Here is a 15832-nt window from a genome sequence, read left to right as displayed (position 1 = left end):
CATGGGATTTTCCAGGCAAGAATACTGGAGTGGGTTGCCATTTCCTCCTCCAGGGGATCTTCCTAACCCAGGGATTGAACCCAGGTCTCCTACATCTGCAGGCGGATTCTTTACCACCTGAGCTACCAGGGAAGACCAGAGGTGTGTGTGCGTGAAGTTGCTTCAGTTGTGCCTGACTCTTTGTGACCCTATAGACTACAGCCCACTAAGTTCCTCTGTTCGTGGGATTCTCCAGGCAAGAACACTGGAGTGGGTTGTCATGCCCTTCTCCAGGGGATCTTCTGGAGCCGGGGATTGAACCTGCATCTCTCCTGTCTCTCCCATCTCCTGCACTGGCAGGGGGGTTCTTTACCAAAATGGCACCCCACTCCAGTATTCTTGCCTGGAAAATCCCATGGATGGAGGAACTTGGTAGGTTACAGCCCATGGGGTTGCAAAGAGTCGGACACAACTGAGCGATTTCACTTTCATTTCTTTACCACTAGCGCCACGGTATTTCTCAGTTCTGCTGATAGCTTTACTTGATTTACAGCTATTGAAACATCTCACATCTCTCTGCTGGGTTATCTGTTAGTAAGTTGACAGCATCACCTCTCTTTTATGGTTTCCTCTGCACCGCAGGGAAGAAACCTAGAATTACATTTCCAAGAATCTCTTTCATAATGTTTGCTCACGAGAGGTACCAATAAGGAATTCAGAAGATAAAATAGAAATTGCCATTCTCTGTCAACATTTATGGGCAGACGGGTGAGCAGACAGTAAACATGAAGTTCTCAGTATCTTCCTGGTAGGGACAATAAATCACTCCTCTTAATATTATGGGTAGCTGAGCAGACCGCAGGTCCTCCCAGAGCTACTGAGCAGGGGTGGGAAGAGGGTGAAGTGGGCAAGGCAGGATTGTGTAAATGCAGGACCAGATGTTTTCTGTTAAAATGTTTTTAATGAAAAAAAATTAAATTAAAAAAATTCTCTTGTAAAATTTTGACATTTTATTCATTATAGATTTTTTTTCTTGCATTGTTTGGCTTTAAAAAAATGGTAATAAAACAATCTTCATTTTGCTAAATGAGTTGTGACGGTTAATTTTAAGTGTCAAGTTGACTGGGCTAAGAGCTGCCCAGGTAGCTGGTAAAACATGACTTCTGGGTGTGCCCGTGAGGATTAGCATTTGAATCAGTAGACTGAGTAAAGGCCCACCTTACCAGGGCAGTTGGGCATCACCCGCTCCATCAAGGACCTGATTGGAACAAAAAGGTGGAGGAAGAGTAACCTGGATATTTTTTTGCTTGAGCCAGGCTATTCAACGTCTCCTGCCCTTGGACATCAGCACCCTGGTTCTTGGGCCTTCAGATTTAGACTGGGAGTTAAACCATTGGCCCAAGATTCTCCAGCATTTGGACTCAGACTGAATCATGCCACCAACTTTCCTGTTTCTCTGGCTCACAGACAGCAGATTGCAGGACTTTTCAGCCTCCGCAACCATGTGAGGCAAATCCTACAATAAATCTCCTTATATACACTTATCTATGCCATTGGTTCTGTTTCTCTGGCGACCCCCTAATACATGAGTGTTTTGGTACCTTCTTAAAGTTGGTGTCCAAGGTGACTGTCTCACTAGTTTCACCCTATGCCTGAGCCTGCCCTTGGGATGCACAGAGCTGTCAGATTGTTCCAGAGATTCACTCACTGTTGTGCCAAGGGGTGAGATTGATGACAATGGCTTGCCTGTCCTGCATTCCCCAGCCTTGCATTGGTGGGGTAACCGCTACATTTCCACTTCCCAATCAAAACACTCAGAGTGGCTTCTGTTCTGATGGAACTTTGATTTACACAGTCTATCACTGACTGTATGCTCTTGTTTTTTTTCTAGTTAGAGTATAATTGCATTACAGTGTTGTGTAAGTTTCTGCTGTACAACAGAGTGAATAAGCTATATGTTTACATATCTTAACCCCTCTTTTGTAGGTTTATATCTTCTTTATTTTTTTATTCCCTCTCTCTCCCCTTACCTCCCTCCACACACACATACAGACACACATACACATACCCTACTTATTGGTTATGATTCTCTAGTATCCTGATTAATACAAAGCATTACTTGATAACAACATGACTTATCTCTGAGTGGTGTTAACCTTCATCACTTGGTTTAGGAAGTGTCTGCCGGGTCTCTCCATCACAAATTTACTATTTCCCCCTTCCCCCATTTTGTTCTTTGGAAGCAAGTCATTAAGTCTCGCCCACACTCAAGAAGTAAACGTGCTTAAAAAGAAAACCTCATATCATTGCATCAAGTAGAAAATTAGTGTTGCCACAAGCAGAAAGTGAATGTAAAAACAAATGGAGGCAAACAAAATGATGCAATTGAAATCTATCCAGACAGGTGTTCAGTTATCCAATCATGACAAATCACCCCACAACTTAATGGATTAAAACCACACAACAATCTATTTTGCTTGTGAATCTGTAGTTTGGGCAGGGCTTGGCAGGTAAGACTTGTCTTTGATACATGTGCCTCATTGGGTGGAAGGACAGAAGGGTGGGGGACCCTTTTCTGAGTGCTCACTTACGTGGCTGGCAAATTGGTGCTGGTTGCCAGCTGGAGTTCAGCCAAGGACCAGGGCTCAGGGTCTCTGGTGTGATCACTTTCCATGTGAGCCTGCCAGTGTGGCTTGGGCTTCCTCACAGCATGGTGGCTGGGTTCCCAGGGTGAGCATTCTGAGAGAGAGAGAGAGACAGAGAGAGAGAGAGAGAGAGAGAGACAAGAGGAAGGTATATAGCTTTTATGATATGGCCTCAGAGTCACATAGTTTCACTTCTGCTGAACTCTGTCAGAAAGGCTGTCACAAAAGTCACCAAGTTTCAAAAGGGAGGGCATGTAGATTCTACCCTTGATGGGGAATAGCAAGGTTCTCAAAGAGCGTGTGGAATAAGAACCACAAACTACCCGAACTGTGCTGCCTGCTGAAGGCTCTGAACTTGTTTTAAAAGGGAGAGAAAGAAAGAGATTAGCAAATGGTGGAGGGGTTTACAAAACGTACTGGTACCACAGAGAGACTTTTCCTTTCAAAAGGAAATGAATGACAGGAACATACTTTGCTTATCATGTATTTCTGAGTTGGTAGAGCTACCTTGAACTTGCATTTCCTTGATACATGAAGATTGTTCAATCTTTCATGAAGATTTTTCATGACCATGATGTTTTTTTAATTAATAAAGATGTGCTTGAGCCTAGTTACAATGATTTAAAATTCCGTCGAAAACCGTAATTATGTTTGTTGTTGTTGTTCACTATCTCCTGGAGTTTGCTCAAACTCATGTCCATTGAGTTGATGATACCATGCAATCATCTCATCCTCTGTCACCCCCTTCTCCTCCTGCCCTCAATCTTTCCCAGCATCACGGTCTTTTCTAATGAGTTGACTCTTCACCTAGGTGACCAAAGCTGGAGCTTCAGCTTCAGCATCAGTGCTTGCAATGAATATTCAGGGTTGATTTCCTTCAGGATTGACTGGTTTGATCTCCTTGGAGTCCAAGGGACTCTCTAGCATCTTCTGCAGCACCACAATTCAAAAGCATTAATTCTTTGGTGCTCAGCCTTCTTCATGGTCCAGTTCTCACATCTATACATGACTACTGGAAAAATCATCACTTTGACTCTACAGACCTTTGTTGACAAAATGATGTCTCTGCTCTTTCATACACTGTCTAGGTTTGTCACAGTTTTCCTTTCAAGGAGCAAGCATCTTTTGATTTCATGGCTGTAGTCACCATCTGCAGTGATTTTGGAGCCCAAGAAAATAAAATCTGCCACTGTTTCCATTTTTCCCCCCATTTATTTGCCATGAAGTGATGGGACTGGATGCCATGATATTAATTTTTTGAATGTTGACTTTTAAGCCAGCTTTTTAACACTCCTCTTTCACTTTCATCAAGAGGCTCTTTTGTTCTTCCTTACTTTCTGCCATTAGGGTGATATCATCTGTATATCTGAGGTTATTGATATTTCTCCTGGCAATCTTGATTCCAGCTTGTGTTTCATTCAGCCTGCCATTTCACATGGTGTACTCTGCATATAAGTTAAATAAACAGAGTGATGATATACAGTCTTGACGCACTCCTTTCCTAATTTTGAAGCAGTCCATTGTTCCATGTCCGGTTCTAACTGTTGCTTCTTGATCTGCATGCACGTTTATCAGGATGCAGGTAAAGTGGTCTGATATTCCCATCTCTTCAAGATTTTCCCACAGTTTGTTGTGATCCACACAGTCAAAGACTTTAGCATAGTCAATGAAGCAGAAGTAGATGTTTTTCTGGAATTCCCTTGCTTTTTTCTATGATCCAGCTGCTGCTGCTGCTAAGTCGCTTCAGTCGTGTCTGACTCTGTGTGACCCCATAGATGGCAGCCCACCAGGCTCTGCTGTCCCTGGGATTCTCCAGGCAAGAACACTGGAGTGGGTTTCCATTTCCTTCTCCAATGCATGAAACTGAAAAGTGAAAGTGAAGTCGCTCAGTCGTGTCCGACTCGTAGCGACCCCATGGACTGTAGCCTACCAGGCTCCTCTGTCCATGGGATTTTTCCAGGCAAGAGTACTGGAGTGGGTTGCCATTGCCTTCTCTGATGATCCAGCAGATGTTGGCAATTTGATCTCTGGTTCCTCTGCCTTTTCTAAATCCAACTTGTATGTTTGAAAGTTCTCAGTTCATGCACTGTTGAAATCTAGCTTGAAGGATTTTTGAGCATTACCTAGCTAGCATGTCAAATGAACACAATTGTATGGTAATTTGAATATTCTTTGGCATTGCCCTTCTTGAGATTGAAATGAGAACTGACCTTTTCCAGTCTTGTGGCCATTGCTGAATTTTCCAGATTTGCTAACATATTGAGTGCAGCACTTTAAGAGCATCATCTTTTAGGATTTTATATAGCTCAGCTGGAATTCCATCACTTCCACTAGCTTTGTTAATAGCAATGCATCAATCTAATACTTCACTCTGTATGACAATCTTTACATCTATCTGTGTCTCTGCAAATGGCATTATCTCATTCCTTTGTATGGTTGAGTAGTATCCCATTATATATATATACCACATATCACATATATACCACAGCTTCTTTATCCATTTCTCTGCCAGTAGACTTTTAGGTTACTTCTATGTCCTGGCTATTACTGCTGCAATGAACAATCAGGATGAGTGCATCCTTCAAATTATGGTTTTCTCCAGATCTATGTCTAGGAATGGAATTGCTGGGTTATATGGTAGCTCTATTTTTAGTTTTAGCACAGCTGGGGGGACTGGCACACAGAAAGAGCCAAAGGATCCCATGCATCTGGGTGGGGCACTAATAGTGCCTGCCACAACCCTGGAGCTTAGTGAATGTCTGGGCAAAGAAGGACCGGGGCAGTGATAAGAGAGTCACCACCAGTGATAAAAGAGTCACCAAAAAAAAAAAAAAAGACTCTTAAGATAATCCTTGTAAGACTATGCTAGGAAATTGGAAAACACGTGTGATTTTCTAGCAAAAGAAAATGACTAAAATTAATTATTCAAGAGAAGAAAATTTAGACAGACCAATATTTTTGTTGAAGTATAGTTGATTTACAATGCTGTGTTAATTACTGCTGTACAGCAAAGTCATTCAGTTATATGGATATATACATTCTTTTCAAAATATTCTTTTTCAAATGGTTTATTACAGATATTGAATACAGTTCTGTGTGCTTTACAGTAAGATCTTGTTGTCTATCCATTCTATATATAAAAGCTTACATCTGCTACTTCCAATATCTTACTCTATCCTTCCCCAACCCCCTCACCCCCAGCAACCATCAGTCTGTAACTCAATGTCTGTGATTCTGTTTCTGTTTAATAGATAGGTTTATTTGTATCATATTTTAGATTCCACTTATACCTGATACTTTGCTGACTAAGGTCCGTCTAAGTCAAGGCCATGGTTTTTCCTGTGGTCATGTATGGATGAGAGAGTTGGACTGTGAAGAAGGCTGAGCGCCGAAGAATTGATGCTTTAGAACTGTGGTGTTGGAGAAGACTCTTGAGAGTCCCTTGGACTGCAAGGAGATCCAACCAGTCCATTCTGAAGGAGATCAGCCCTGGGATTTCTTTGGAGGGAATGATGCTGAAGCTGAAACTCCAGTACTTTGGCCACCTCATGCGAAGAGTTGACTCATTGGAAAAACCTTTGATGCTGGGAGGGATAGGGGGCAGGAGGAGAAGGGGATGACAGAGGATGAGATGGCTGGATGGCATCACCGACTCGATGGACGTGCGTCTGAGTGAACTCCGGGAGTTGGTGATGGACAGGGAGGCCTGGCGTGCTGCGATTCATGGGGTCGCAAAGAGTCGGACACGACTGAGCAACTGAACTATGAACTAACTATAACTGATATCATATGGTATTTGTCTTTCTCTCTCTGACTTACTTCCCTTAGTATGAGATCTGGCTGCCTCCATGTTGCTGCAAATGGCATTATTATTATTATTTTTTTTATGGGTGAGTATATATGCCCCACATCTTCTTTATCCATTCATTTACACAGACCAATATTAATGGATGGAAACTAAAAACTATTTCAAAGAACTCTCCACCCTACTAGTTCCAGAGAGTAAATGAGAGAATTCTTAAAATCTTTAAACAAACACATCATTTAAATTGTTTCAGAGCCTAAGGAAAGTAAAGATGTTTCATGGTTGTATTTTTTTTGTTAAAGCTGGTAAAGGTGAAACCTGACCAGGGTAGTACGCACACACACATACACAGACTGCAGGCTGGCTTTCTTACAAAAATAGATTTAAAATTCTATGTAAAATAGTAGCAAGTAGATAAAGCAAGATATTTAATGCTGTCGGCAAGACATACCATGAGTAGGTTACAATGGTCATCTGTCACTTTTGCTGCCTAGCTTTGAGTAGTCCTCCTTTTGGAGGAAATCTCAAGATGAACAGAAGGCAGCTGTTTATCCCACTATGGAAGCTGTAGGAAGATATGGTCCTCTTCCTAATTTCCACGAGCTAGTAATCAGACCTAGAATTTAACCCAACCAAATGGATGCTTTCACTTCAGGCTTAGAATTTTCAAGATATGATAGCAAAAGTTCAAGACAATCAGAAATTATTCAGGATTATTTTTATCTGGTACAGCAGAACCAGGGCTTCCCAGGTGGCTCAGAGGGTAAAGAATCCACCTGCCAATTCAGGAGACGCAAGAGATGCAGTTTCAATCCCTGGGTTGGGAAGATCCCCTGGAGGAGGGCATGGCAACCCACTCCAGTATTCTTGCCTGGGAAATCCCATGGACAGAGGAGTTTGGCAGGCTACAGCCCATGGAGTCACAGTGTCTGACACAATTGAGAACACACACACATAGCAGAACCCAGGGTCTGGAAGTGTAGCTGCCACTGTCCAATGGTGGTGCAAGCTTTGGTGGCAGCAGTGTGTTCAGCTTCTCCAGTGGTGCCAACAACGATATGCAAGATGTTTACGCCAACATTTTCTGGTGCAGGGTCCTACGCACTGTTTTCCTTGGTTTCCCAGGTTTGATTCTGAAACTCTTCCGATAGTTATGTGTGCAGTTTGATATCCATCCTTCCAACAAACTCCCTTTCTTTTTGAGTGAGTGAGTGAAAGTCGTTCAGTTGTGTCCAACTCTTTGTGACCCCATGGACCATACAGTCCAAGGAATTCTCCAGGCCAGAATACTCGAGTAGCTAGCCTTTCCCTTCTCCAGGGGATCTTCCCAACCCAGAGATCGAACCCAGGTCTCCCACATTGCAGGCAGATTCTTTACCAGCTGAGCCACCAGGAAAGCCCAAGAATACTGGAGTGGGTAGCCTATCCCTTCTCCAGCAGATCTTCCTGACCCAGGAATTGAACTGGGGTCTCCTGCATTGCAGGCAGATTCTTTACCAACTGAGCTACCAGGGAAGCCCCTCTTTTTCAAGTTAGCTGAAAGTAATTTGTATTGTTTGCTACCAAGAACTTTTGATGGGTTCACAGGTCAAAGGAAAAAACAGCATATGCTCATTTCTGTTGATGCCCAGAGGCATATGATAAGCTTCAAGACCCATTTCTGATAATAACTTTTTCTGAAGTAGAAATAAATGGATACCACTTTAATGCAATAAATAATATATATCTCAAACCAAAAGCAAGCATCATGCTTAATGGTAAAGCATAATGTCAGGAACAATGCAGGGTTTCCCACTCTCATTGCTATTACTTAACAGAGTTCTAGAAGGGCAATTAGACAAGGGAAAGGAAAAGATGAGGTACAAATATTTTAAAGGAAGAGGCCAGGTTATTATTTCATGCACTGATATGAATTCCTGAAAAGCCCAGGAGAATCAGTTGAAAATTATCAGAAACAACTAAAGTACATCAAGGTGGATGGTTACAAAAATAATTTTTCCCTAGAGATAAAAAGCAGAAAATATAATGGCACAAAAATATCCTATTCATAATAGCAACAAACAGGAACAAACTTCTTAATGTTATGCAAACCTGCGGAAGGAAACTAGTACTCTGAGAGCCCTTGTCTAACTTCTAAAAGATATATTTTATTTTCAGGAAAGATGATAAATATTATGATGATGTCAATTTCCCTCTAAATTAATCTATATAAATTAACCCCCCAAATAATTAAATTCATTTGAGAGAGTAAGTGAACAAACAATAAAATACTAGGAGATATTACCCTACCAAATATTTCAATATATTCTGTATCTATATTACCATGGGATATAAAGACACCTCAATAAGAAGAGAATTTTAAAAATTTAAATGCACTGGCTCTCCGCTGCGGTATGAGATTTTTTTTTAAAAAAAGTTGCAGCATGCAAATGCTTAGTGTGGCATGTGAGATCTAGTTCCCTGACTGGGAATTGAACCTGCACTGGGAGCATGGAGGCTTAGCCACTGGACCACTAAGGGTGTCCTGAGAAAAGAATTTGTTTAAAACCCTACATGTATGTGGAGTTTGACATGTGATAAAAAGTGATATTTTAAAGCAGTGGAAAAAGGTTAGATCATAAAAAAAAAATGGTGCTGGGACAACCGGCTAGCCATGTGGGTGGGAGAAAAGGCAAGATCCTTACCTCATTTCTTATACAAAAATAAATTCCAGATGGAGCCAACATTAAAACTAAGAAAAAGGAAAAAATAGAAACCATAACAGTACTAAATGAAAACACAGATGAGTAATCTTTTGATCTCAGTGTTCCTAAGCATGTAAAAAAATTAGAAATCTTTAGCGAAAAAACTGATCAATCTGACTTAGATAAAGTAATTTAAACTCACTATTTGATATAAAAACACTGTAAAGATGGTAAAAGATAAATAACCAAATGAAATTGCATAGACTAAGGAATAACTCATATACAAAGGGCTTTCATTAATGACTATTTATAAAAGGAAAACACCAAAGGGAAAAATAGGCAAAAAATGCATCCAGGTAAATCACAGCAGCAAAAATACAAATTGCTGATAAAAAGGCACATCTACTCATTTTTTGGTTGCAAACAACAGAAGCAGACAATGGTTAGTTTCAGCAAGGAAGAAATTTATAGGAAGCCTATCAGCTTAGCTTACAGAATCAACAGAACTGGAGAAACAGGCTTGGGCAGAAATGCAGGGAGGCAGATACCAGTAAGAACTCGCCTCCAGAGCCGTCAGTTGGACACTCACCACCACCATTCCATGCACTTCACCACCAGATCTTTCGTAGACTGTAGAGCCACTGCTGCTGCTGCTGCTAAGCCGCTTCAGTCGTGCCCGACTCTGTGCAACCCCATAAACGGCAGCCCACCAGGCTCTGCCGACCCTGGGATTCTCCAGGCAAGAACGCTGGAGTGGGTTGCCATTTCCTTCTCCAATGCATGAAAGCGAAAAGTGAAAGTGAAGTCGCTCAGTCGTGTCCGACTTCCAGCGACCCCATGGACTGCAGCCTACCAGGCTCCTCCATACGAGATTCTCCAGGCAAGAATACTGGAGTTCGTTGCCACTGCCTTCTCTGAAGGAGGTGCTATGGTTCCCTAATTTCTTCAAAGCATGTGACAGCCATGGGATTCTAAGTGGCTGGCTTGGACAAGCAAGGAGAACCAAAAGGAGGGTCCAGGCAATGGTGTTACAGTTCGCCCAAGAATGCTGTATAAACAAGAGGGGCAGGGTAGTAAACTTCCTCTGGTCTTTGACTACTCTCAGTTTTACACATTGAAATAAAGAACTCGTTAATACTTACTGTCTGCTAGGCATGCATGGCAGTAAAGGAGGGAATGATGTTCTGGAAAGCAACTCTCAGGACAGTCACGTGGACAAAGTTCATCGGTGGAGAAGGTCAACGGTTGTTTGCAGCAATCCAGTCTGGGCCAATTCCAGAGCTGTCTTGGGTATGAATTCTCCAGCTCTATTTAAAGTAGCTCAGTGTCTCAGTTCGGGTTCCCCTTAGATCAGAGCCTGAGACAAAGACCTGGGTGCAAATAGTCTGTTTGGGAGCTGATCCCGGAAGCAGGACTGTGGGATTAGGAAGAATGAGACGGGATAGTAAACAAATCCAGAAAAGGGTGCCTCACTGAACCAGTTAATATGGAAGACAATTGGGCTCAATCTTGCTGGAGACTCTGAAGAACTCTGATGGATGCACTCCACAGCTACTCATTCAAAGGATGGGAGGCTGGGGTGTTTTCCCACCAGCAGGTAGTTCCCACTGGTTGAAGGTTGCCCCTGCTCAGGGGAAGAAGACTTATTAATTCAACTCCACCTTGCGAGTTCCCTGGCTTTAGGGAGAACTCTAAAGCAGACAAACAAAGGAACACCAGGTGTCTGAAGTGTGGTGGTGGGTGTGTGTGCTGTCACATGGCAAGGACTTACACAGTTTATAGCAGTGGCTGAAATTAGAGCGGGGCTTAGGGCATAAGATGTGAGGGATGAGAAGCTGTTGCTATGCTCAGTTTCATTCTAAAGCAGTTTATTCATTCAACTGAACATTTATTAGAACCATGGTCAGTGCTGGGTATCTGTGGTCAGTAAAACAGAGCCAGTTTCTACCTTAAAAGCTGAGAGTCTTTTGCAAATTTTGAGCAAGTGTGATTCGCGCTATGGATGTGAGTTCAAAATGGAGATGTGCTTTTAAAAAAATAACAAAGCAGCAGCATAGGGAAGTAACCTAACTTCCAAGTTAGACTGACATCTACAGAGACCACAGCACCAAGACCACTCCGGTATACTAGAAACAGGCAAGCAAGCAAAGAAACCTTCAACATAATGGCCCAATATTGTGATACAATGTTGTCAAAGTGCTTGAAATTCCACCAAAATCTACTCCCCTCCCTCACCTCATTTTTGGTCCCTCCCTGCTCCTCAATTTCACATTTGAAAAAATTCAAACATGTCTGCTAGGTTTGAGGGCTATTGGGTTCACACTTTAGTATGAACAATCAGACTGCTTTCTTCTTGATGTCCAGAGGAGCTCAAGATGCAGTGGGAATGGAGGGATTTGGGGACTAGGGGGACTAGTGCAAAGAACCCACTGAGGGTCACCATAGGAGTCCTGATTAATACTAGTGGGAGGTTGGAGCCAAAAGCCATTCACTCCAAAACATGGTGTAAGGTGGGATTAGGTTTTACAAAGGGGACAGGCTCTCCTTTTCCTGATTTCTCCCTTCTGCAGTAACCAGGACTCGGGTGAAGAGTTAGCAAAGAGGAGAATCTACAGAGGTCACAAACCAGTGTACTGGGCAGCACAAAGATGTACTTTTTTTTTTTTTTTTTTGCATTTTTTCCCCTCTATATATATATATATATATATATATATATATATATATATATATACACATATTTTAAGTCAAAAAACAATCTACGTAGAAAATGGACAAGACACATGGAAACGTTTCACCCAGGATGGTAAATAAGCACCCCAAAAGATATTCAGCAGTACCAGGCAGTAGGAAAATGAGATAACACTTTACACACCTATCACAACAGTTAAAATGAAAAACAGTGACAGTACCAAAAGCGGGCAAGAACGTGGAGAAACTTGTTCTCATATATTGCTGGTGGGCAGGTAAAATAGTACAGTCACTCTGGAAAAAAAGCTAAACATACACTTATTATGTGATCCAGCAAATGCATTCCTGGATATTATCCCAGAGAAATGAAAAGAAGTGTTCACACAAAAACCTGTGTATGATTATTCATAGCACTATTATTCAGTTTAGTTCAGTCACTTAGTCGTATCTGACTCTTTGCGACCCCAAGAACTGCAGCACGCCAGGCTTCCCTGTCCATCACCAACTCCTGGAGCTTGCTCAAACCCATGTCCATCAAGTCAGTGATGCCATCCAACCATCTTATCCTCTGTCGTCCCTGTCTCCTCCTGCCTTCAATCTTTCCCAGCATCAGGGTCTTTTCCAGCGAGTCAGTTCTTTGCATCAGGTGGCCAAAGGATTGGAATTCAGCATCAGTCCTTCCAATGAATGCTTAGGACTGATTTCCTTTAGGATTGACTGGTTTGATTTCCTTGCTGTCCAAGGGACTCTCAAGAGTCTTCTCCAACACCTCAATTCTAAATCATCAATTCTTTGGTGCTCAGCTTTCTTTATAGTTCAACTCTCACATCCATACATGACTACTAGAAAAATCATAGCTTTGATTAGATGGTCCTTTGTTGGTAAAGTAATGGCTCTGCTTTTTTTTTTTAAATTTTAAAAATAGACTTTTCACCTTCCTTTAAAGAATCATATGATCTGAGCCCTCATTTCTGCATGGAAACAATTGGCTGGAGGTGAGTGGCAGTACCCCTTTAGAAGGATGTTGATTTGCAATTTGCCAGTGTTCCCACCATTTCTTATATTCTCTCCAACACTGAGTTAAGTCACTTAAAGTAGTAATGGTCAATATGATGACTGAAACGCCAAAATGCTTTACTCACTGATGTGCCCTTCTGATATCTGTGTCTGTGACCTTTCGTTTAGAGGTCAAGTCTAGGGTCTTTGGAACATACTTCGGTTTGAAATGGTTTAAGACTCTACCAAACTCAAAGGGGACAACAGAGGATGAGATGGTTGGATGGCAACACCATCCAACCAATGGACATGAATTTGAGCAACTGTGGGAGATGATGAAGGACAGGGAAGTCTGGCCCCTGTTGCAGTCCATGGGGTCACATAGAGTCAGACACGACTTACTGACTGAACAACAACAACAATCTCAAAGCAACTGAATGGAAGATTTGAAGGAGATACTGCACTGCTTAGCACAATGCTTGTAACAGCAGCTACTCTCAGCATCCACTAATAAGAGAGCATGCAGAAACCCTGTTAGCTTCACACGCTGTACTCCCAGTGTCTAGCACGGTGCCTGGCATATAGAGCTCAAAGGGGTCTGGGAAGAAAGGTAAGTGGCGCCGTAAGACATGCCTGCCAAAAGGTGTTAGGCTCTGCGATGGCGTTCGAGGGACACGCAGAAGGTCGGGGTCCCTCGGGAGCCGGGCGGGGCTGGCTTGCCCAGGATCCGTTAGGACCATGTCCATCAGCTCTTCCAGGATCTAGTTAAGAAGCGGCATTCTCATTCATGCACTTTTCCAAGGCCTTCACCATCAGAGCAGCCAAGACCGAGACCCTCCCCGGGGGTCCACCACCCTGCGCTAAGCCGAGCGTTCCCCGGCTGCGCCTGGACCTTGCCCACACTAGACATGGCCTCTCTCGGGCTTCACGCAGCAGGACCGCGCCCGGAGCCGCCAGTCATCGCGTTTGACTGAGGAGGCAGCTCCGTTCCCTCAGTCAACATGGCGACCGCGGCGGCTTCAGCGCTGGGCGGGCAGCGCTGGAGGCGGGTCACGTGAGCGACCCAGCTGGGCGGATCTCGCGCGCACCCGCCCGCCCAGGCGGCCGCGGCTGGCTAGCTGGCTTGCTGGCTTGCTCGGCGGCGCTCTGAGGTGTGTGGGGCATCGAGTCCCCCGGCCCGGTGAGGCGCGGCGGGATGCGGCGGCGGCCGTGGCGGGGCCGCGGGCCGGGCGGGCGGGCGCGGTGATGAGCGTCGGCGGCCACCGCCATGTCCAAGGTAACGGCGCCCGGGCCCGGGCCGCCGGAGGCGGCGGGCGGGAAGGAGAAGCGCTCCTTCAGCAAGCGGCTGTTCCGGAGCGGCCGCGCGGGCGGCACCGGCGGCGCCGGGGGTCCCGGGCCGGCCGCGCCCTCCTCGCCCTCGTCGGCGCGCTCGGTGGGCAGCTTCATGAGCCGCGTCCTCAAGACGCTGTCCACGCTCTCGCACCTTAGCTCCGAGGGCGCCGCCCCGGACCGCGGCGGCCTCCGCAGCTGCTTCCCGCCCGGGCCGGCCGCCGCGCCCACGCCGCCGCCGCCGTGCCCGCCGCCGCCCGCCTCGCCCGCTCCGCCCGCCTGCGCCGCGGAGCCGGTGCCCGGGGTGGCGGGGCTCCGGAACCACGGCAACACGTGCTTCATGAACGCCACGCTGCAGTGTCTCAGCAACACGGAGCTCTTCGCCGAGTACCTGGCGCTCGGCCAGTACCGGGCGGGGCGGCCCGAGCCCTCGCCTGACCCCGAGCAGCCCGCGGGCCGCGGCGCGCAGGGCCAGGGCGAGGTCACCGAGCAGCTGGCGCACCTGGTGCGGGCCCTCTGGACCTTGGAATACACCCCGCAGCACAGCCGCGACTTCAAGGTGAGCTCTTGGGCAGCCGCCCGCCCAGGGCTTCCTTCCCTGCTTCCGTCGCGGCCGAAGGACTGATGCTCTGGGTGCTTCAAGAAAGAGGAGTGGGCGCGAGTCCGGGAATATGGTGCGGAATGCAAGGAGAGCCGTTCATTCATTGATTCATCGCGCGTTTAAGGGCTTGCTGTGTGCGGTGGGCGCAGGGGAAGGATGGAACAATGGGCAAGACCGTCCGCTTTCTTGGGAACTTAAACATTTTTTGGGATGGGAGTGTTGAGCTTGGGTTCAGATCCTTGTTTTGCCACTTACAAGCGGTGTGACCTCGGGCAGGTTTCTCAGCCACTCTGGGCCCACAGTTTTCTGCTCTATCCCTGGTGGCTCAGAGGATAAAGCGTCTGCCTGCAATGCAGGAGACCCGGGTTCGATCCCTGGGTTGGGAAGATCCCCTGGAGAAGGAAATGGCAACCCACTCCAGTACTCTTGCCTGGAGAATCCCATGGACAGAGGAGCCTGGCGGGCTACAGTCCACGGGGTCGCAGAGTCGGACACGACTGAGCAACTTCACTTCACTTCACCTACTTCATAGGTGGTCGTGAGCGGCTTACAAGTTGATATGTTGGGTTGTGAGCTGCTTACAAGCTGGTATGTTGGGTTGAACCCTATGAAGTTATCCATTGTTGACCGTTCTGTCTTAGAGATTGGCAGGTTTATAAGGTTCAACGTAGTACGTAAAGTGTTTCCATTGTGTGTAGTACTATGAGTGTTTGCTGCCATTATTATTTTTATGATTAATAGGTTAACGAGGTAATGTCAGGTAGTGGTTTGGAGGAGGTACAGGCTGGCGATGTGACTTCTGTACTGGCGGGGTACGTTACATGGGAAGGGGAAAGGATTAGGGCGACTTCTCGGAGGAAGTGACTTTTTGAGACTTGAGTAACCACAGGAAGAGCCCTCCTTGAGGAGCTCCAGGGAGAGCGGTTCCCAGGAGTAAGGAAAGTGTGGACGCCCTGAGATGGGAAAGAACTTGGTGCCCTTGATCGACAGGGTAATTCTGGGATGGGTGCACTCTTTCTGTAAAGGGTTGCATAGCAAATATTTTAGGCTCTGCTGGTCAAAATGCAAAATCCGGGATAGGAGGTAGTTCCTTATATAACAACTG

At 45.3% G+C, this 15832-nt stretch overlaps 1 protein-coding gene across 1 annotated transcript in view; it reads left to right on the top strand.

The window, feature by feature from the left end:
- The window catches only part of USP31 (ubiquitin specific peptidase 31), an 84017-nt gene continuing 82209 nt past the window's right edge, over window positions 14025–15832 (top strand). The window contains exon 1 of the mRNA XM_018040708.1: window positions 14025–14685. Coding sequence (XP_017896197.1) covers window positions 14065–14685 — 621 coding nt within the window. The 5' untranslated portion in view covers window positions 14025–14064. The remainder of the gene's footprint in view (window positions 14686–15832) is intronic.

The sequence above is a fragment of the Capra hircus genome, chromosome 25 (genome assembly GCF_001704415.2).
Source record: "Capra hircus breed San Clemente chromosome 25, ASM170441v1, whole genome shotgun sequence".
Lineage (NCBI taxonomy): Eukaryota > Metazoa > Chordata > Mammalia > Artiodactyla > Bovidae > Capra > Capra hircus.
This window is presented reverse-complemented; position numbering and strand designations above follow the sequence as displayed.